This window comes from Nicotiana sylvestris, chromosome 2 (assembly GCF_000393655.2).
Source record: "Nicotiana sylvestris chromosome 2, ASM39365v2, whole genome shotgun sequence".
Taxonomy (NCBI): Eukaryota; Viridiplantae; Streptophyta; class Magnoliopsida; order Solanales; family Solanaceae; genus Nicotiana; species Nicotiana sylvestris.
This window is the reverse complement of record NC_091058.1, coordinates 114,167,200-114,189,604: the sequence shown is the minus strand read 5'-3', so window position 1 is coordinate 114,189,604 and position 22,405 is coordinate 114,167,200. Positions and strand designations below refer to the sequence as shown.

The following is a 22,405-nucleotide window of genomic DNA, read 5'->3' as shown; positions in this document are numbered from 1 at the left end:
TTGAATCATTTGAGAAGATCGGGCTTAAGGATAATCGGATGGGCTGAAGTCTGTTTAACACTAAGAGATAGAAAGTATTTTCAATAGAAGGTGTATTCCAGACAACTTGAAATGTATCAGTTAGTGGCAAAATGCATCTTCTACATCAAGACAAAATCCAAGAAAAGTCACCCAAATTGACAAGGGTCATTCAAGGAAAGTATTGCTCATACAACTTTACACTGAAAAAGACCCAAGAAGTCAGGCATGTTCATCAATGATGTGATCGCGAAAAAAATACTATAATTGGCATTTTCGAGGCTGGGAGGCCTTTTTTCTGTTATCCAAACACTTTATACCCTTTGTTACCCCTTTTGAATCTGTGTTATTTTCTTTGACCACACTTTTTTGGAATCAAGTTTAAAGTCAAGAGTCCAAAAAAACATGAAAAAAAAGAAAAAAAATACATGTCCCAAGAATACAAACTGGGGCAATTCTTAGAAAGTTCAAGTGAAAAAAAAAGATTTGTCAAAGGTCTATGCCCTTAAAAAAAAATAGAAGTTGGGGCAACTTGTTTTGAAAACAAAAAGAAAAAAAGAAAGAAAAAAAAAGAAAAGAAAAGAAAAGAAAAAAACAGAAAGAAAAATGAAAAAAATTAGTTAGGTCAGATGTTTGAACTACGTTCGACCTGATTCCTTAAAAAAGGATACGTAGGCAGCCTCACGGTTCGGTCTAGCCAAATAAGAATACAAAAAAAAGAAAAAAAGAAAAGAAAAATCCCAAAAAATCCCCAATAGCTGAAACTGGGGCAAAAAATTTATTTCACTTTTGAAAGAGTCGATTTCAAGAGTTGTAAGTCCACAACCCCTCATTTTGAGTCTATTTTGAGCCTTTATGCCGACCCTTCTTTCCAACCCTATCCAAAATCCTTCCAAATAAAGACCTCCCAATATGCCTTTAACAATGCCAAGAGAAGCATGCAATGAGAAATGGTTGTCACACAACATATAACACTGTCAAGTTACACACAAAAAGAAAAAGAAAAAAATGAGAGAGTCTTACTAGTGAAAACCCTCACGGGCACAGTAAGACGACGATAAGTAGAGATGAATAAATGAGAGAGGCTTGTTGGTGAAAACCCCCGGGGCACCACTAGTCGAAAGTGAGTCATGAAGTTGATGCAAAGAATTGGCACAAAAAAGCCCGACTTCAAAGGTCATAAGAATGGCAAAACGGAAAATTGGATTAGTTGGATAGATCAGGCCGTAGAGTCCAAAATGCATGTCATGACCATTAAGGTTAGTTATTGGGAAAAAAAAAAGAAAAAAAAAGAAGAAAAGATAAAAAAAAAGAAGAAAAGGAAAAAACTCTTCCTTCTGTCCTTCCGACAGGGGCATTTCTTGTTAATACTTGTTTCATTGCATCATTGTGTCCTTCACTCTGAGTCGGTCCTTGTCAAAACAAGCAAGAAAAGATTTTAAAATCTGCTACCAGCTTTTCAATCTACCAGCTTTTCAATCGCATAAAGCATATTTGGCCACCACTAAGTTGTTTCTGTCAATATACCTTGAGGATTCATACAAAGGTTTCCCCCAAAAAGACTCTTCCCAGCCTACTTGGCACAAGAAAGATAACTGGTGATTCTCTTTGACAGACAAATTGCTCAAAAAGCAAAAGTCATTCAAGTTATCGGAAATGGTTACTAGGCAAAGATCTCCAGTTGAGATAAGGCTAATTGAGCCGCAAGTACAAATGATACTAGGTGTGAAACAATTAGGGTTGATGCAGAGCAAAAGTCTCTTGAAGCTGACTCAAGCTGATTGAACAGAAGCCAAGCTGCCCAAAGACTCAAGGTCACAAACCAACCACCATTTTCAAAACTGACAAATTTTTCTTTGTATGAAACAGGAACAAAGCGGTGCAAGGAAAGTGATTCAAAACGAGAAAAGAAAAAGGAAAAGGAAAAAAAATAAAAAAAGAGAAGAAAGAGAAAAGACGAGAAGAGCCGGCAAAGGGAAGTTTCTCAAATCTTTGCTTTTATTTGGCTTGCTATTGTGCATAAAATCTTGCCATTGATCTTCACATTTTTCCTCCTAAGATAAAAAGTCCTAGTCTGATGGATTTTCCTCCCAATATAAATCTTAGTCTGATGAATCTTTCTCCTAAGGTAGAAAACCTAGTCTGATGAACTTTCTCCTAGGATAGATGTCTTAGTCTGATGAATTTTTCTCCTAAGATAGAAAACCTAGTCTGATGAATTTTCTCCTAGGATCGAACTCTTAGTCTGATGAATTTTTCTCCTAAGATACAAAAAAAAGGAGGCCTAGTCTGATGAACTTTCTCCTAGGATCAAAATCTTAGTCTGATAATTTTTTCTCCTAAGATAGAAGACCTAGTCTGATGAATTTTTTCCTAGGATCAAAATCTTAGTCTGATGAATTTTTCTCCTAAGATAGAAGACCTAGTCTGATGAATTTTCTCCTAGGATAGAAACCTTAGTCTGATGAATCTTTCTCTTAAGATAACAAAAAGAGGACCTAGTCTGATGAACTTTCTCCTAGGATCAAAATCTTAGTCTGATGAATTTTTCTCCTAAGATAGAAAACCTAGTCTGATAAATTTTCTCATAGGATAAACGTCTTAGTCGGATGAATCTTTCTCCTAAGATACCAAAAACAAAAGCAAAAAAAAAAAGAGAAAAAAGGACCTAGTCTGATGAATTTTCTCCTAGGATAAACGTCTTAGTCTGATGAATCTTTATCCTAAGATAGAAAACCTAGTCTGACGAATTTTCTCCTAGGATAATTTGAAAAAAAAAAAGAAAGTCTGAATTTGAAAAAAAAGGTCAATTTTTAGTTTCCTTAAGTAATCAATGTTTAGTTTTCTTGAAATCAGGGGCCCCGCCTGGAGAATAAGGTCAATCTTTACTTTAGTCAAGCTTAGTTTATAGTTTTCCGCAAGCTCAATCACTTTTAGGAGACGTACATCCTAGTCTAATCTTTAGTTTACTCATCATTTCATCAATAGTATAAGTGATTTACAATATTGTTAACAACTCACAAATCTTCCTAGTGCAAACTGGGGCAGAAAATTTCATTTGTTTTGTTGATTTTGATTTCAGGCGCCCACCTGGAGAACAAGGAAATACAGTTCAAGTTTTGGCAATCATGCGCCCACCTGGAGAACAAGGAAATACAGTTCAAGTATAGGCAATCAAGCGCCCACCTGGAGAACAAGGGAAGTCATTTCAGAATTCAATTCAAGTTAAGTAGCATAAGCTCGCGGCAATAATGCGAGTCAACAGTCCGAGATGATCAGCAGAATTTAGTCACAATCAAAATAATAAAAAAAAGCAAGAAGTGAATACAAATGCAGAAATAGATGAAACATGTGAGCTGCTCGAGACATGGCTAAGGTCACAATCACTACATGTCCGGTCTTGATCCGAAAAGCTGAAGAAGAACGAGCTAGCACCTGCAGCTAACAAGAGTCAAAGTTCAAATCCAAAGTCTGCATGAAGAACCATTCAAGACTCAAGATCAAGCTTCAGAAGACTTATAGATAGAAATCTTGTAACTCACAGTTGACACGCTTAGTTAGTCTTTTTCATTTTTTGATTTTGATGTAACATCAGGACCGCGGACCGGAACCCCGGCGGAACGGCACCTCGACCGGCTCTCCACCTCGGTATACTCCATCATCTCACTCTCCTCTAAACTATATATGGCCTGATTCCTTTATAGCCAAGGATATGTAGGCAGCTCAGATACCAGAGCTCGGTCACATTCCTTTTTCCTCTTAGTTTTGGTTTCTTTAAATAAGGGTCGGGTCAAAAACCTGTCTAGTCATTCTTTGTCTGAAAACTCTTCGCATTTCCAGTCAAAGATGGGCAGCTGTAGACATGTGATTTTTGACCCTCCTCAAGATTTTTCATATTTTAGCACGTAGATATTCAATTTAGGCACAATATAGCTATTTTAATTATTTCGACTCTTTTACTTTATTTTATTGCAAGAAAACGAAAATTACAAAAAAAAAATTCATTAATGTTTTGTAGTTATTTTTAATCTTGAAAAATACCAAAAATAATGTTGTTTTAATGGTCATTCTTATTTTAATAGTTATTTTATTTAAGTAGGACCAATTAATAAATGAGATCGTATTTTAATCTCGTTCGCGTGGAAAGAATAAAACTTGGGCTCGAGCAACCTATTTTTAGGCCTAATTTTGGACCTAGCCCATAATTCCCAAGCCCATAATTCCTAGGCCCATACCCCTTAACCTAAAAAACCCTACAAATACCTAGACCCTTGGCCAAAAAAGGGGGTCGGTTTTCTTTACTAAAAAATATCTGAGGCAGCGTCTTCTTCTTCTTTGAGAAAGACAATTGTAGCATTTTCCCCCATTGAAACTAGCTAGCTTCACCCCCAGTCAAACACCATTTGCATCACTTAAATACCTTCAAAACCAACCCTCTAAAGTACCTTCGTTAGCTCCAAAGTACCAGTTAAAGATCTCCAAAATGGATCTCAAATTCACCCAAATGCAATAGTAAAACGACCACAAAACCAACCCCAAAACCACTCCATCTTTGATCGAAAATTACCAGTTAACAATCCCATGTTTCAGTTACGTAAATTCAGCCTTATACCATCGCAAAAATGCCCCAACCCGGTGTGAAAATCAACTTGAAACCACCATCCAAACCAAGTCGAGATGAGTCCATTCGGCGACATCGATTTCGGTCCAGGGTCCTAGTTTGTAGCTCGTTTGAGGATTATTGTTCTAGAGTTTCTATTTTATTGTATCTGCTCCAAAATTTCATCAAATAGAAGGTTCGTACTTTCATTTCTTCATTGGTTATTTACTCGTATGTCTGTTACTTGCATGCACAAATGAATATAAAACATGGCATTCCAGTTCATTTTACTGATTCTTGGATCATTTGATCTGATTTGTTTCCTTATCTCAACATTGATGAATATATGGGTTTTGGGGTAAATTTGTCTTATCAATCTACATTATATAAGAATTGAACAATTTATTTTGGATCTAAGTTGGTCACGGGGGTGTGAGCACAAAAACCAAAGGGATTGGATTAGCTAATAGTGTTTTGTTTTTTTGTTTAAGTTAGGTTTTTATTGATTTATTTTTTCTGTTTGGTCCTGCTCAATAAAGTACGGATAGATACTATATATTAATGGAATTTTTGGTTTGTTTGACAATTGAAAAGAGAAATCGAGTTTTAACTTGGCTGAACAAGCTAATCGGCCCGTTTTTCCTTTACTAGTTAATTTTTGCCAAATATAATTCCAAATAGAAGGAAGTTTCTAAGTGCTAGTTGTTGTAGGCCCGTACTTAAATCATTGCAACTATGGGTACGGTTCCCGTGGCGTGGTTGTGATACCCAAACTAATTAGTTGTAAAAATGAATATCTGTAGCTTAACTAATTGCTTTTCCTTGAATAAATTGAGGTGTGACATCCAGTCACCTAGTCTATGGCCCTCATGAGCTAATTTAGAAACCTTTTGGTTGGAATAAATCGAGGTGTGTTGTGCCGAACAAAACCTCAAAATGCATGGCCCTCATTTGATTAATATTCAAATCTTTAGAAATCGAGGCGTGCCATTTAGTTGAATTTTCATGGCCCTCGCAAAGTTGAAAATGCATAGTTGCTTTAGGCGCGCTATCTTAAGATTACCTTCCTAAACTCAGGTGCGCATTTATGTGACCCAAATCCAAATCTCAACAATGTTAGATAAAATATGTTGAGGACCGCGGGTACATCTATGTGACGTGGTTCAAGACGTATTTTAAATGACATTGCAATCTTTCTTAAAGATGATTAAAAGCGGCTAATGAGTTAAGATTGCATCATAGGCTAAAATATGTACCAAAATCAGATAATAGGCCAATTATAACAGTTGAGCGAGCGTGCTAGAACCACGGAATCCGGGAATGCCTAACACCTTCTCCTGGGTTAACAGAATTCCTTACCCGGATTTCTGTGTTCGCGGACTGTAATACAGAGCCAATCTTTTCCTCGATTCGGGATTTGAACCGGTGACTTGGGACACCATAAACTATCCCAAGTGGTGACTCTGAATTTTAAAAATAAAAAATTCTGTTTCGATTGTCACTTAAATTGAAAAAAACTCATTTATACCCTCTCTTCCGATGGTGTAGTTAAATAGGAGGTGTGGCACTAATCATTTGTAAGGACATGATATACTATTGGAATATACTAATTTACTTTGCTTTCTTATGTTCATCTTACTATTATTAAACTCAATTTCTTTTACTTATTATATATTTTATTATCAGTAAACCGAGTTCTTCTAAAATAAAGCTTTGACCGAAATTTCTATTTTTGGTTAAACAAATTGGTTCTGTTATCAGGAATCTGATAATCGTTTACTTTCTTAATCAATTCTTTCATCAAAAAACTTACCATGTCGAATAACAACGACAACAACCAACAAGATCCTCAACATCAGGAGAATGATGCAGGTGACAGGACCTCACTTCCCTCACAACGTCAGTCACGAGAAGGAACTCCAAATGGGTCTGAAACAAATAATGGGGTTGCAAATCAAAATGGATTCGAGGCAAATCAAAATGTTGGAGTTGCGAGAACAAGCACTCGATGATCCCTTAAAAAATCTCATTGCTCAGCAAGTCAGCAATGCTCTTCGAGCTTTTACTAGCCAATTGCCAGTTGCACCACCAACACCAACTCTGAATTAGAATACTTTGGAAAACCCACGTGTTGGGCTCGTTAACTCAGGCACTGGTGGAACTCCAAGCGAGTCTTGTAATGGCCAATTACTTTGCTTTCTTATGTTCATCTTACTATTATTAAACTCAATTTCTTTTACTTATTCTATATTTGATTATCAGTAACCTGAGTTCTTCTAAAATAAAACTTTGACCGAAATTCCTATTTTTGGTTAAACAAATTGGTTCCGTTATCAGGAATCTGATAATCGTTTACTTTCTTAATCAATTCTTTCATCAAAAAACTTACCATGTCGAATAACAACGACAACAACCAACAAGATCCTCAACATCAGGAAAACGATGCAGGTGACAGGACCCCACTTCCCTTACCACGTAATTCACAACGTCAGTCATGAGAAGGAACTCCAGATGGGTCTAAAACAAATAATGGGGTTGCAAATCAAAATGGATTCGAGGCAAATCAAAATGCTGGAGTTGCGAACGAACAAGCACTCGATGATGCCTTAAAAAATCTCATTGCTCAGCAAGTCAGCAATGCTCTTCGAGCTTTTACTAGCCAATTTCCAGTTGCACCACCAACACCAACTCTGAATCAGAATACTTTGGAAAATTCACATTCTGGGCTCATTAACTAAGGTACTGGTAGAACTCTAAGCGAGTCTCGTGATGGCGAACCAGGTAACATAGTTGATTCTGATTTACAAAATTTAGTTCTAACCTTGCATAAGCAGCTCAAGGAGTAAAGCGATCGCATAGAGCAAATACCTGGAGTGTTACCTGTAATCAAAGGAATAGACATGGATAAGTACTCACAATAACCATGGAAGCCTAGTGCTGCTCCGGTGCCGATCCCAAAGAAGTTCAAAATGCCTGATATTCCAAAGTATGATGGCACAACTGATCCACAAGACCACGTGACTGCATTTACAACTGGTGTGAAAGGCAATAATTTAACCAAACAAGAAATTGAATCTGTATTGGTCAAGAAATTTGGTGAAACACTCATCAAGGGAGCATTAACATGGTATTCCCTCTTACCCGAAAATTCTATTAATTCTTTTGTTGAGCTAGCAGATTCTTTTATCAAAGTGCACTCGGGAGCTCAAAAAGTTGAAAAAAGAATGGAAGATATTTTCAAAATCAAGCAAGGAGATTCAGAGCTGCTTAGAGAGTTCGTGGATAGGTTCCAGCGTGAAAGAATGACGTTACCACACGTACCTGATAACTGGGCAGCTATGGCTTTTGCCAGTAATTTGAATGAGAAAAGCTCAGAAGCCACGAGACGACTCAAGGAAAGTCTGTGTGAATTCCCAGCAACAACCTGGAATGATGTTTACAACAGATACAACACGAAGTTGAGGATAGAAGAAGACATTATCTCCCGATCTCAGAAAGAGGAAAAGGTAAGTTCGAGACATTCAGAAACCGAAAAAAGATCCGGTAAAAATAGATACGAACCATATATGGGCCCAGCAGGAAAAGACTCACAATCAAAGCAGGATAATTCAAGGTACGATCATAGATTGAGAAATAGAGAGTCAGGTTCATCATCAAGGTTTGGAAACGATCGAAACACACGAGAATTCGAGATGATGAGAGGAACTTGAAGGAAAGATTTGGCAGTTACAATTTTAATGTCAGAACTTCAGAGTTAGTAGCGGTATTAAGGGGCATGGGTGATAAGGTACGGTGGCCAAAAAAATGAGATCAAATCCAAACAGGCGCAATCCTGATCACTAGTGCGAATTTCACAATGATCATGGTCATAAAACGGTAGATTGTAGATTACTACAAGGTGAAGTTGACCATCTATTAAAGCAAGGGTATCTCATCGAATTATCCAGTGAGAAGGGTAAGCAAGCATACTTGAAGAACAGGCAGGAGCCCCCTAAATCTCCTTCTCCCAAAAGGACCGTCAATGTTATAAGTGGGGGCGAGGAAATCAATGGTGTGACGTATACATCAGCCAATAAAGTCTCTAAAGTTACAATTACCCACGGGAAGCTGGTCCGACATGTTTTAGAGGAAGAAAGTATTACATTTGATGATGCAAATGCGGATGGCGTGTTAACTCCATATAATGATGCACTGGTAATATCTCTACTTGTACATGATACTAATGTGAAACGAGTTTTGATTGATCCAGGTAGTTCCGTGAATATTATTCTGCTAAGAGTACTAAACGAGATGCAAGCTGAAGATAAACTAGTACCAAAGGTGCATACTTTGTCTGGATTTGACAATTCAAGCGTTGTGACAAAAGGGGAGGTAACATTTACTACATTCGCAGAAGGGGTTGTCAAAGATACGAAATTTCAGGTGGTAGAGATGGAAATGGCTTACAATATGATTCTCGGGAGACCATGGATCCACAAGATGGATGTCGTTCCATCTACCTTACATCAAGTTATTAAATTTTCATCACCATGGGGAGTACGTCAAATTCGTGGGGATCAACAGACATCCAGGAGCATCAACTCTATAGCAGATTCAAATACGAGAAACGAAGAAAAATAGCATTTACAAAATACAGCTGAGGATACCACAGCACAAGCTTCAACTGAACAAGGACGAACAGCGTGGACTCAAGGCATGATTCAATTCAAGAACCAGAAGAAAATGAAAATATCAAATTGACAATTGAAGAACTGGAGGCTGTAGAGTTATTTGCATAATAGCCGGAAAGGAAAGTCTACATCGGGGCCAACTTAAGCCACGACATGAAAGGTAAGTTGATTGAATTTTTAAAAACTAATGTGGATTATTTTGCCTGGTCCTATTCTGATATGACAGAAATACCCCCGGAAGTAATGACTCACAAGTTAAATGAAGACCCATCGTATCCACCTATCAAACAAAAGAAGAGAAAGCAGGGGACTTTCAAAAATTAGGTGATTCAAGATGAGGTTCAAAAACTATTAAAAATTGGGTCTATCCGCGAGGTAAAGTATCCTAATTGGTTAGCCAATACTGTAGTAGTACCGAAAAAGAATGGCAAATGGTGAGTTTGTGTAGATTACACCGACCTTAACAAAGCATGTCCTAAATATTCTTTTTCCATTACCACATATAGATCAACTAATTGATGCTACTGCAGGACATGAATTGTTAAGCTTTTTAGATACGTATTCAGGGTATAACTAGATTAAAATGGATCCCCTAGATGAAGAAAAAACATCATTTATAACAGACATGGGAACTTACTGCTATAAAGTAATGCCCTATGGTCTCAAAAACGCTGGTGCAACGTATCAAATATTGGAGACCAAAATGTTCCAAGAACATTTAGGAAAAACTATGGAGGTCTACATAGATGATATGCTCGTTAAATCTTAACAAGCAGGGGATTATATATCGCACTCGTCTGATACACTTCAGATCTTACGAAAATTCAATATGAAGTTGAATCCCGAGAAATGTGCATTCGGCGTTTCATCAGGTAAGTTTTTGGGTTTTCTTGTTTCTAACCGTGGTATTGAAGTAAATCCCGCGCAGATTAAAGCCATTGAAGAAATTCCTGACATGCTTACAAGTAAAAAAGAAGTACAGAGACTGACAAGAAGAATTGCAGCCTTGGGGAGATTTATTTCCAAGTCCTCAGAAAAATATTTTAAATTCTTTTCAGCTCTCAAAAAGCAAGATCAGTTCGAATGGACTGAGGAGTGTCAACAAGAACTGAAAAACTTGAAGACATACCTGTCAAATTCGTCGTTACTCGCAAAACCAAAGGTTGGGAGAGATTGCTTATCTATCTGGATGTGTCAGAAGTAGCGGTGAGTGTTGTTTTAGTTCGTGAAGACCAATGTAAACAGTCTCTAATTTTATGTTAGCAAATCATTATTAGATACGGAGACACGGTATCCTCAATTAGAAAAGCTTGCACTTGCACTAATCATGGCATCTAGGAAACTAAGGCCTTATGTTCAATGCCACCTTATTTCCGTAGTAACTGCTTATCCATTACGCAATATATTACATAAGCATGAGTTATCAGGTATATTAGTCAAATGGGCTATAGAATTAAGTGAATATGACATCACATATCAGCCCAGAACTGCAATAAAATCTCAGGTGTTAGCAGATTTTTTGGCTGATTTTAGCCAAGGGATGCAACTAGAAGCAGAAAAAGAATTACAGGTATTCAACGGGTCTAATCCAGGAATTTGGACCTTATTTACTTATGGCTCATCTAATGTAAAAGGTGCAGGTTTAGGAATTGTTTTGGTACCACCTACGGGTGAAACCATTCGGCAAACCATAAAGTGCCATTCTATAACTAACAATGAGGCAGAGTATGAAGCTGTGATTACAGGTATAGAACTGGTACAGGAACTCAGCATTAATCAGATTGTGATCAAAAGTGATTCGCAGCTTGTAGTTAACCAAATGCTGGGGACTTATATAGCCAGGGAAGCACGAATGCAGTAGTACTTAGTGAAGGTACGGGATCTGATTAGGCAGTTCCTAACCTGGAAAGTTACGCAGATACCAAGAGATGAAAATGTCGAGGCAGACGCCCTAGCTAATCTCGCATCTGCGGCGGACTTGACGAGCAATGAAAATGCCTCCATAATTCATTTGTTTCATTCAGTGCTTGATCCAGACAAAAATGAGGTAAATTTCAATAACTTAACCTGGGATTGGAGGAACGAGATTATTGCTTTTTTGCAGTATGGTACCGTCCCTGAAGACAAGAAAAAAGTTCACGTGCTTCAGAAAAAGGCTGCTCGATATCGTTTAAAGCAAGGTAATCTTTACCGAAAAATATTCGGTGGACCCTTAGCAAGATACCTCGGGCCTTCTCAAACGGAATATGTAATGAGAGAGATACATGAGGGGCATTGTGGAAATCACGTAGGAGGAAGATCACTGGTAAGAACCATGATTAGAGCAGGCTATTATTGGCCTAAAATGGAAGAGGAAGCAGAAAATTTCGTAGCTAAATGTGATAAATGCCAAAGATACAGTAATGACATACATAGACCTGCGGAGTTGTTACATCCGGTCGTTGCACCGTGGCCTTTTATGAAATGGGGGATGGATATTGTGGGTCCTCTACCATAAGCAAAAGGCAAGGTAAAATTCTTGCTTGTACTCACTGACTACTTTACTAAATGGGTAGAAGCAGGAGCATTTAAACATGTACGAGAAAAAGAAGTCAGAGATTTTATTTGGCGAAATATCATATGTTGATTCGGTGTACCAAAGGAAATCGTGTGTGATAATGGCCCCCAATTTATAGGCGCACAAATCACGGAATTGTTTCAAAGTTGGCAGATTAAAAGGATTACTTCAACACCTTATCATCTGGTGGGTAACGGATAAGCTGAATCGTCAAATAAAGTTATAATCAACAATTTGAAGAAACGATTGGAAGAATCCAAAGGTAATTGGCTAGAATTGCTACCTGGTGTTTTATGGGCATACCACACTACAGTAAAAACAAGTACGGGTGAAACACCATTCTCATTGGTGTACGGAGCTGAAGCCTTAATTCCAGCTGAGATAGGGGAGCCAAGCACAAGGTACACGCAAGCGTCAGAGGAGTCCAATGAAAAAGAAATGTGCATAAACCTTGATCTACTTGAAGGAAAAAAGTAAGCTGCATTAATAAGAATGGCAGCACAAAAACAAGTCATGGAACGCTATTACAATCGGAAGGCACGTCTAAGATACTTCAAAATTGGGGACTTCGTACTCAAGAAAGTTTTTCAACCCACAAAGGCGGCTAATGCGGGAAAATTAAGTCCAACTTGGGAAGGACCTTACAAGATTCATGGTATCGCGGGGAAGGGAGCATACGAGCTGGAAACAATGGATGGAAAGATATTACCTTCACATTGGAATGTCGTTCACCTGAAGAGATACTATTTCTAAGGAGTACCCATGGTCAGGTATCCTCATTTCAAAACTTTATTTTTGAATTGTTAAAATTTTACCAACAATTTTAGATGATAGGCAAAAAGTTAACCCGTACTAAATGATGAATCACGACCTGCAAGGCACGTGGAATAGATTAGAATTCCCGGTCTAGGGTTACAACTATTCTGATAGAAATTGAAACGGGTTAAGCAATCTTCGTCTATAATCGTACCTCTGAATCCCATATGTTTTATTCCTTTACAGGAAAAGGACCAAATAAGAGGAGTAATCAAGTTCTCGAGACTTCATACTTCAAAACTCAAACACTTGGGGGGACTATATAATATACATAGACATATGTATAAAGAAGGCAATATAATATACGTAGACATATGTATAAAAGAAGGCAAAGAAGATTGGGAAATAATCAAAGTTCAAGCCTGAAAAGTGTACTCATTGAATGAGTCAAGTGCAAAGCAAAGTTACGAGCTAAGACCAAAGAAAAACCTTATCATAGTTAGGTCAAAGTCAATGTACTGAAACGGGTTATAAATAAAAACCTTGTGTTTTATTTTCTTTTTTGAAATCTGTTGTAAGGAAAATAGTTACGAAGAAGTTATAAAAGTTATTTAGTACATGTAAGGTGTTATTTAATACTTGACCAAGTTCAAATAAAAACTTGTCAAAGTTATTCCAAGAAACATATTTATTCCTATTTCTTTTATCGTACATTAACACCATTATGAAGTTGAGACGTCTTCTTCAGTAAGTGTCGAATATAAAAGGGCCCTCTTTTATAAAAATTCATGATTGATCTAAAACATTCATGGAGTTAAAAGCATTTTACAAAATACAAGTGCAAATTATTGAATAAGTCTTTAAATATAAAGGCAAGACAGAAGCTCAAAAAATAGCTACGAAAACTTCTTAACATTAAAAAGTTTAGACCAAGTATGAACTTAGTCATAAACTAAAGAAGTTACTTATACAAAACACCCCAAAAAAGGTCTGGGGACTTGATGTTATCAACAACCCCTCAAATAGGACCAAGGGTTGTAACCACATTCCACTAAAAGAAAAAAAAAGGAGTCATATATCATTAACTTGTCACTGAGGAGTTGAAGAAGGAACCAAAGTAGGGTCATCAGCAGCAGTAGGCTCAACTTGACTTGAAGGAATTGGAATACTCACCGTACCCATATCATCTTCAACATTTCCAGAAGCTTCAGTCACGGGAAAAAAAAGTCTTGGCTCTGCTAAGTCTTTTCAATAGTTTCTCTTATTTTGGCTAACTCAGCTTCCAAGTTAAAATTCTCCTGGCTAACTTCCACAAGGGTATCATGGTGAGTATTTAAAAATACCAACTCACTTCAATTGTGGTTTTGTCTTCAAGAATCTCGTAATCTCTCTCCCAGTCAGCAATTTCACTTTTAAGCTTTTCATTCTCAACCAAGGCAGAATCATAAGAAGTTTGAAGAAAATCATGTGAACTTTCTAAGGAACGGACCTTATCAAAAGTTTCCCGGTGGTCTTCTTGAGTTTGAGTCAGAATTTGCACGAGTTCACCAGCATACGCTTCTTTCTCACTTAAGAAAGCCTTCAACTCTCTAATTTCTTCACTAGCCTTGGAAAGTTGCTCGAAAAAAGAAGTTTCGAGAAGATTCTTGTCCTTACCAGCTTGATTTGAGGAAGCTTTTTCAACCGCCAACTCTGAAGTTAAAACCCTAACCTGTTGCTCTAAGATATATTTGCTCTCTTCTAATATTTCCATGTCGATTTGAAGACTTTCATACTGTTCCTTCCAATTGTCCGCTTCCACTTGGTAGTCTTGCATTAATTGCTCTAAGAGGGAAACTCTCTTCATCATCTCCGTGCTAATTAAATTGATCTAAAAAAAAGAGAAAGAAAAAGTGAGAACCCTGAAAATAGAAAAAGGGTGAAGTAAAATTTGAAAAAGGGTACCTTTAAAGAAGATTGCACTATATCGTTCATCAAGGTCAAGGAGCTGTGGCTCTCAAGCTTAGCTTTTTCAACTGGGCCAATCAGAGGTTTCAACCACACATCAGCTCGTCCTGATTTCCTCAAAAGGATACCCTCGGCAGGAACTTCGATGATAACTTGCCTCATAGCTTCACCTCCACTTGAGGAACTAACCTTAGTGTGATGGATAGTTGAAGGAGGAACTGTAGAAGAAGTAAAAATAGCCTGGGGAGTCAAAACAACCTGGGGAAGAGCAGCAACGGTAACAGTCACGACTGACAAAGGGGGTATCATAGGAATGGTTGTAGAAAAAGAAGAAAGAGGTGCTTCATCAGAAATTGGCCCTAAACTTTCATTACCAAACCCGCGGGCAAAAAGCTGTTCAGTAGAATCATAAATAGCAGTGAGAGTATCGTCATCAGAAATCACCAACGAGGCTTCAACAGGCTCGGTGGGAGGAATAGAGTGAGGGGAGATGCTTCATCATCTGAAATAATTCTTCTTCTAGCCCGTGGCCTTTTTATCAAAGAACCCTCGTCTTGTTCTTCTTCCTCCTCAAAGTCTTGTTCAACAGTAGCTTTCCTCTTCGATGAAGAACCCAAAATTATCTCTTGAGCCCTTTCTAAAGAAATTTTGGAAGTCGCGACGGCCTCAGCACTTATGCCTTGAATGGGAAATCCTGACAAAAAGAAATATCAAAATAATTTCTGAAGAAAGTAATAAGTAAATCTATAAAAACAAACTCTTACCAATAGTTTTCACTTTCCAACCAAATCGATGAGAAAGGTTTTACCAAGACCTACCGTACATTGGAGCAACATTTAATAGCTTGCTTACCCAACCACGGAAGTTGGGAATTTCATCAACAACTCCCATGATTGCTGAAAAAGAAAAACGAAGTTAAAAGATGATCACCAAAATTGAGAAAAAGGTACGGGTTACTTATTAATGAAAACTCACGGGCAAAATTCCACTTCTCAGAGAAGGGAACATTTCCATCACCCACTAAACTAATAGTGGAGGTAGCAACAAACCTGGCGTACCAGCCACGGTCTCTATCATTTTCAGGACTGACCATAACTCTTTTGTTCCTTGTCACTAGAGTAAAGACTCATTGGCAAAAGAGTTTGGGAGAATAGAGATGGATTAAATGAAAAAATGTAAAAGGTATCCCAGCCATGTTGGCCAAATGCCTCAAACAAGCAACAACCCTCCACACAATAGGGCCGATTTGTCCTAAACAGACATAAAAAAGCGACAGAATTCGAGGATAACAGGGTCAATAGCAGGTTTGAAACCTAACGTGAAAGGGTATGTATAAACAAAAGAAACCCCCATTGAATATGAGGTGATTTTTTTGTTCGCATTGGGGATTATAATGGGGAAGTCATGGCTCCAATGGCAATCTCTACGAACTATTGAAATCAGACCTTCAGTGATTTGAGTCAGGTAGATATCAGCACGATCTAATGAAGACAGTTGATTTCTAATAGATTCTCTATCATTGTAGAAAGATAGTTCCGCAGGAACAATTTCATCTATTAAAGGTTCACGAAGAGGTTCAGTGGGTTCTTTAGTCCTTGATGAAAATCTTTGAGAAAGTGAACCCCTAGTTCTGGAAGGAGGAGTAGAATTCGATAAAGGAATAGAGGGGTCTCGTGATGAAGAAGACCCTAAACTTCGAAGCCTTTCTCCTCTTCTACTTCTAATAAGAGCAAGAGAAAGGTTGTCAACAATGGGGACTCTCCGAAGGTTGGGGTTTGTAGAAGACATAGTAGTACGAGGAAGAAGAAAATTAGAATTGAATATTCTAAACTTTTGTGAAAAGGATAAAGGTAAAAAGTTATATTTATAGTCAGAAGCAACCATCAAAGAAAAAGGTGCAGTGATGAAAACGTCATAATGAGAACTGACGCTTCGTAATTGGTGAAGCTGTAAAAAAGCCTTAAAAGGCGCTGAAAGGTTGCAAAGCCAACCAGGAGACGCCACGTGTCATGGACATTAAATGGAAGAGACAGTTGAAGCATCAGTTCCAGGGAAAAATTAAATGGCGGCAAATAATCCCTCTTTAATGATGTCCACTTCCCAAATATTCTATTGATGAATAAATGGCAAGTGGGGGGGGGACTATCCGTATTGGGAAAAATTAAGTTTATATATGAAATTCATTATAAGATGACACGTCATGACACTTGGACTAGTTAAAGAAGGATAGGTGATGAAGAATAATCAAAGAGACACGAGCTTCAACAGGCACGGGCGGACGTTCAGATAAAAGCAAGGAGGATAGGTGCTCGAACCTCTTTATGATGGAAGGGAGTGAATGTGATAGTAAATAAGGTATTGATACATACAATTGGGCATTAAATACGGAAAACGTTAAGGATTCTGTATTGAATCAAATATGATTGTTGATTGTAACGTTACATTAAATGTCATTAATTGACAATAATGGCTCAATTATGGTAGAAGCGAAACATATTACCTAAAAATAGCTATAAAAGGAGAAGACTAATCATTTGTAAGGACACGAAATACTATTGAAATATACTGATTTACTTTACTTTCTTATGTTCATCTTACTATTATTAAACTCAATTTCTTTTACTTATTTTATATTTGATTATCAGTAACCCGAGTTCTTCTAAAATTCCTATTTTTGGTTAAACACCATGTGCTTCGTTTAGCTCCAACTAACTTACTGTCAAGTGTCACCGTCTCAATCACCCCATTCAATACTAATGAAAGCAACCAACTAACAATGCGTCCTTAATTGTATACTGGAAACAAATTAAACGCCATAGCTTTTATGGGGCTTCCCTCAAGGCAGCGACAGAACTACTTGACAATGAGATGAGCTGTTGTTTAACAGATCAGATTTGTAATGTTTCCCGAAAAGATTTTCCTTCTGAACCAAGAAATAACCATATTGTAGAACTGTACAGTGTACATGCATTTTCTGGTTGTTTCTCCATTTTCTATAAGCATGGGCGGATTTAGGGGACGAAAAATTATACTGTATATATAAGGCAAAATCTGTTTTTTACCTCTATATATTAAGTTTTGGATCCCCTTAACACAACCCAAAAGTGTAGTTTAGTATAAGGTCATAGGTTCAATTCCCACTAGCTAAAAAAAAATTTGAACCCCCTTCGTGGAGATGCAGAGCTAGAGTGCGGGAAGCGGGTTCGGCCGAGTAGGTTTGGTTCGAACTCTAGATTTAGCTTAAAAAATCTATTGAATATGTAAAAATTATTAATTTAGAACCCAGTAACTTAAAACAATTAGAATCCCAAACTCATAATAAGCTTGAAATCTTGGTTTCGTCTCTGGCTTTAATAGTCAATTTGGATGGTTGTTATTTATCATTTCTTAATGTATCGTATTGTATTATTTTAATTTATACAATATATATTTGAAGAAATTGTATTATTTTCCATCTTTCATAATGTCATATACCAACAATTTGAAGAATATGCGTACAATATTACGAAGAAAAAGCATAGTATGAGGTGGAGTAATTATTAAAAGGTAGGATGAAAAGTTAAATAGAATTATAGTAAGGGCAAGATTAAAAAAGAAAAAAAGTAACAATGCGATCACAACATATCAATTGTTACGTAAAATAAATTTTTACATAATAATGAATTAAAGATATGATACAATAAAATTAAAATAATACACAAAATAAATATTATATTTAAAGCAACAAACGAAACAATAGAATACGTCACAACCATTCAAACAAACTGTGAGTTCTATCTCTCTAGGTTTATGTTTATCTCTTTAATTTATCTTCTTTATGATTATTAACAACAGGAGATTTGTCAATTATATTCCTGTGGCTCAAGGCAAAGCCTTGTTCAACCCAACTCTTCAACCGAAAAGGGATTGCTGACCAGCTCCATCCATTTTCTAATGAACATGAATTGTTTAAATTTTCCTTTGACTTCTTCGGGGATGATTCGTGATTTATTTTCTATTTCCAGATCAGAGGATCTCTTTTCAACAATATTCCTCTAGCTAGTAAACAAGTTTCTAACTACAAATCAACAATTACTTAAGCACGTATTAGTAATGGAAAAAGTCTATTAATTCAATCTCCAACCATAGATGATAATTATATAATGGTGATAATAATGATGATGATAAGATATTTTTAATGACAATAATAAAAGATTTTAATTAATTGCTAGAAAGTCGTTTATGACTTAAATGCCTAAGAAGGAAGAATCCAATCTATATATATATATATATATATATATATATATATATATATAATCAAGAAAAATGAAAGCTAGAATCTATGCAAAAAATTGTAGAACTTCAAAATTGAAGTGCATGATTCCGTCTGTTTGATTTTTTACTGAAACGCTAAAAGTACAAACCAATATCCTAAGAAGATAGCTTCGGTTTGACGAATTTGCTTTGACTTCGTTTGGTATATGGAATCTAAACATCTTTTTAAGTCTATTATACTTTTACTGAAAATTTCTAGATCACTATTAAAACCGCACAAAAACCGACGATGTTGACCGGTAATTGATAAAAATCGATGAAAATCGACCAATTAGTGGCGGTCGACAATCATGCAATACGGTAGAGTCATTCGGTCTGTTGTGACAATCAACTTCGATCAAGTCGTTGATTTCGCTCGGTCAATTAAATTCTACAACTGACCAAAAAAAACAATCGTGTTTTCTTAAATTATTTAATTAAAAAATACACTATCTAAGAATTAAATCGGGGTTTTTAGGATACTATTGTGCCACTAGACCATTAGTGCTTTTCTGTTTAAGATTTTATTTTATTTTATTTTATTTATACTCTTTAATTGTATTTTCGCGCAAAAGTAATCGACCTATCTCGGTCGATTTTGTTAAAAAAATAAAATTACCGATCGAAATAGGTCGACCTATAAAATGATTGACCAAAATAACCGACCGATTTCGTTCGGTTTTCTTAATATTAATTTTAATTTATTTTAAATAAAGATTGAAGTTAGTCGGTTTTAAAAAATAAATTTCCTGTGTTTTGGCGTAAAAAAAACCACCGAATTCGATCGGTTTCGTAAAAAAGAATTTAGAAAGAAAATTTTAAAAACAATCGACGAATTTCAGTCGGTTTTTCAATCGGTGAGAAGTCCGCTAGGTCGGTTTTGGCGAAATTTCTAGTGGTGGATCTAAAACACCTACTACAATTTTTAAAACCTTGAAGTTGATCTTTTTGAAGGTTTAGATTTTTCAAAATTTAATTTGGTTTAGATTTTTCTGACTACATCTACCAAGGAATATACTATTTTCCAATAGCAATTTTTTTTACACTGTAACTCATGACGTCCGGAGTTGATCAAATTCAAACACAAGAGGGGTAACATTTGAAGGAGCTTGTAATATTCCAAGAAATTCAAAATAAAGAAAGGCAAATAACGGAGTTCTGTACAAACAGTTTTGAAAACTTGGAATTTGGAAAGTGAAGATTCTTTTGCTACAAAATGCCAAAACAGAAGAATTGTCCCTTGTTCCCATTCTTTGGTTTTTCCCAAATACTAACAGACAAAACTTAAAACCTTTTCAAGACAAATATCGTAGGTTAATTTTGTCTCAATCTCATCTCACTTTTCGTCTTTTCTCAAATTTACATAACCCAAACATCCAACTATTTTATTGGACGAGCCATGACCTGCTATATTTTAAAAGGAAGTTATAAGATATATTTTTATTTGAAATATATTCTTCTAACTTTTTAATATACTAGTATCTATAAACGTGCGTTGCACGTTAATAATAATATATGATGGTTTAAATATTTATTTATATGAAGGAATAATAAATTTAATTAATGAGAGAAATTTTATACATCATACTATAACAATCATCTAAATAGCGAAAAATATTTTTACATTACCATAATACGTGAATTCAAAATGAAAGGATATCATCAGAACTTACATAAATGATCATTTTTAGTCATATTAAGTAGATAATTATGTATTGTAGTTTAAAAATATTTAATGCGATATATCTTACCGAATACTTCTTTATAGATGATGTTTGTTTTGTATATATTTCCTTCATGCTTTGATTGCTCTGCCATAACCAGAACTATTGTTGTTGATATTGATATCTCTCTTGAAAGCACAACATATAGTTATTCGTGTAAGAAAATATATTGTGGTAAATATAGTTCAATATTTAGGATGTTTGTCCTTGTGCTTTATTTATTATAACTACAAAATATAAACAACTGAAACTTATTTTCACACAAATTTAAAAGGATATTCTTTAGTTTCGGAAGACGAAAATTGAATTCGGAGATAAATTTATACTTAGAAGCATATTGACCAGTATCATAAGTTCTGCATATATGACGTTATTGTCAAAACTTCTATATACCATATGTGTACTATTACATAAGCTATTCAACGGATCTAAGTTTTCAGTAGCATGACAGATATATTTTTCTTCAAAATCAACCTATATGCAATAGAAGATTAATTTTAACTTAGTCTATTATATATATGGTGACACTAACATACATAATAAATAATGAATTTGAGAACAAACATGTACGGTAGAAAGCCATTTGGTACTAAAATATTTAACTATTCTTCTTAGTAGTTATTGTTGGCATCATCTTCTCATGAGTCAAAACTGAAAAATATTTTATTTTTACCATAAAACTTAGCAATCAACCTTTTATTTAGTTAATCAACATATTCATGTCTGCTAGCTAAGATAGCTCTTTAAATTCTATCGTGTAATTTGTACAAATTGCGTTCTAATCTAATAATGAAAATTTATAGTTTCCTTATTAAATGCACTACTATTACCATTGGGGTTATAGCCAAGTGTTCTAGAAGCATCAAATCATCTTTTATTGGATGCTCTTCTTTGTTTCTGACACGAATCAAGAAGTCATTGAATGTTGCATTTGTTCTTACTTTTATATTTCTTGTCATTTGAATATTTTTCATTTGAGGTCATAAGTATAATTTTGGCAAGCTAGCTTTTACAGTTTTTGCTTTGGTCAATTTTGGTACTACTAATCGTATTTGACAGAAATCACCTCCCAAACTATTACTTTTTCACCAAACGGTTCATCAATATCCAATATATCTCCAAAACTCTAGGCGATTGTGTTCGATCGTTTGACGCTTAGCCAAAAGCGCTTCATCCCATATCATCACTTTTGCTTTCCTTATAAATTTAGCACTATTGTTCTGATTTGATATATTTGTGATGGTTATTTCAGTTATTTTAAGAGGCATATCAAATCTGAATTGAGTTGTACGTCCTCATACTAAAATCGTTGCTAGTACACCACTTGTTCTTATTGTTAACAATATCATGCCTCTTGATATGACATTTGCAAGTAATGCATGACATAAGAATATTATTTCGATTCTGTCGGAGGCATCCACAAAGGATAATCCCGCTATACCAGAGTCGATTATTTATAATATAGTCTTGAAAGTTTATTCTTGTTCAGGATTTAGCTTTGATTGTGCCTCCTCAAACACTTGTAAGGCCTTTTTAATACTATATTAATCTTTTTTACTTTGTGATCTATTTTTTAGAATAATTTATGTACCCTAAGATTTGTTTTAACTTGAAAAATAATTTTACTCATATGATGAATTTAAAAAATAATTTAATTGGGTTCTCTTGCAAATAATTAATTGAAAGATTTGATTATTTGATTTTAACATAAAATATAATTTATTTTCTATTGATTTAGATTCTTAATATTAGTTCATCTCATGTTTGAATATTTAACCGTGATTATAATTTTTTCCGCCATAATTTTTTTTAAAGAGTAAAAAGATCGATGACATTCCAA

The 22,405-nt window shown here is 35.6% G+C and overlaps 2 protein-coding genes across 2 annotated transcripts; both read left to right on the top strand.

The window, feature by feature from the left end:
- The first annotated feature begins 7,587 nt into the window (after positions 1-7,587).
- On the top strand, positions 7,588-9,238 carry LOC138885438 (uncharacterized). The gene is made up of 2 exons (XM_070166386.1): positions 7,588-8,124; positions 8,540-9,238. Exons 1-2 carry the CDS (start codon positions 7,588-7,590, stop codon positions 9,236-9,238), a joined length of 1,236 nt encoding a protein of 411 aa, XP_070022487.1.
- Positions 9,239-10,117: 879 nt separating this feature from the next.
- LOC138885437 (uncharacterized) lies at positions 10,118-12,322 on the top strand. Its single transcript, XM_070166385.1, has 4 exons — positions 10,118-10,481; positions 10,566-11,095; positions 11,207-11,593; positions 12,086-12,322. Exons 1-4 carry the CDS (start codon positions 10,118-10,120, stop codon positions 12,320-12,322), a joined length of 1,518 nt encoding a protein of 505 aa, XP_070022486.1.
- Positions 12,323-22,405: the final 10,083 nt, after the last annotated feature.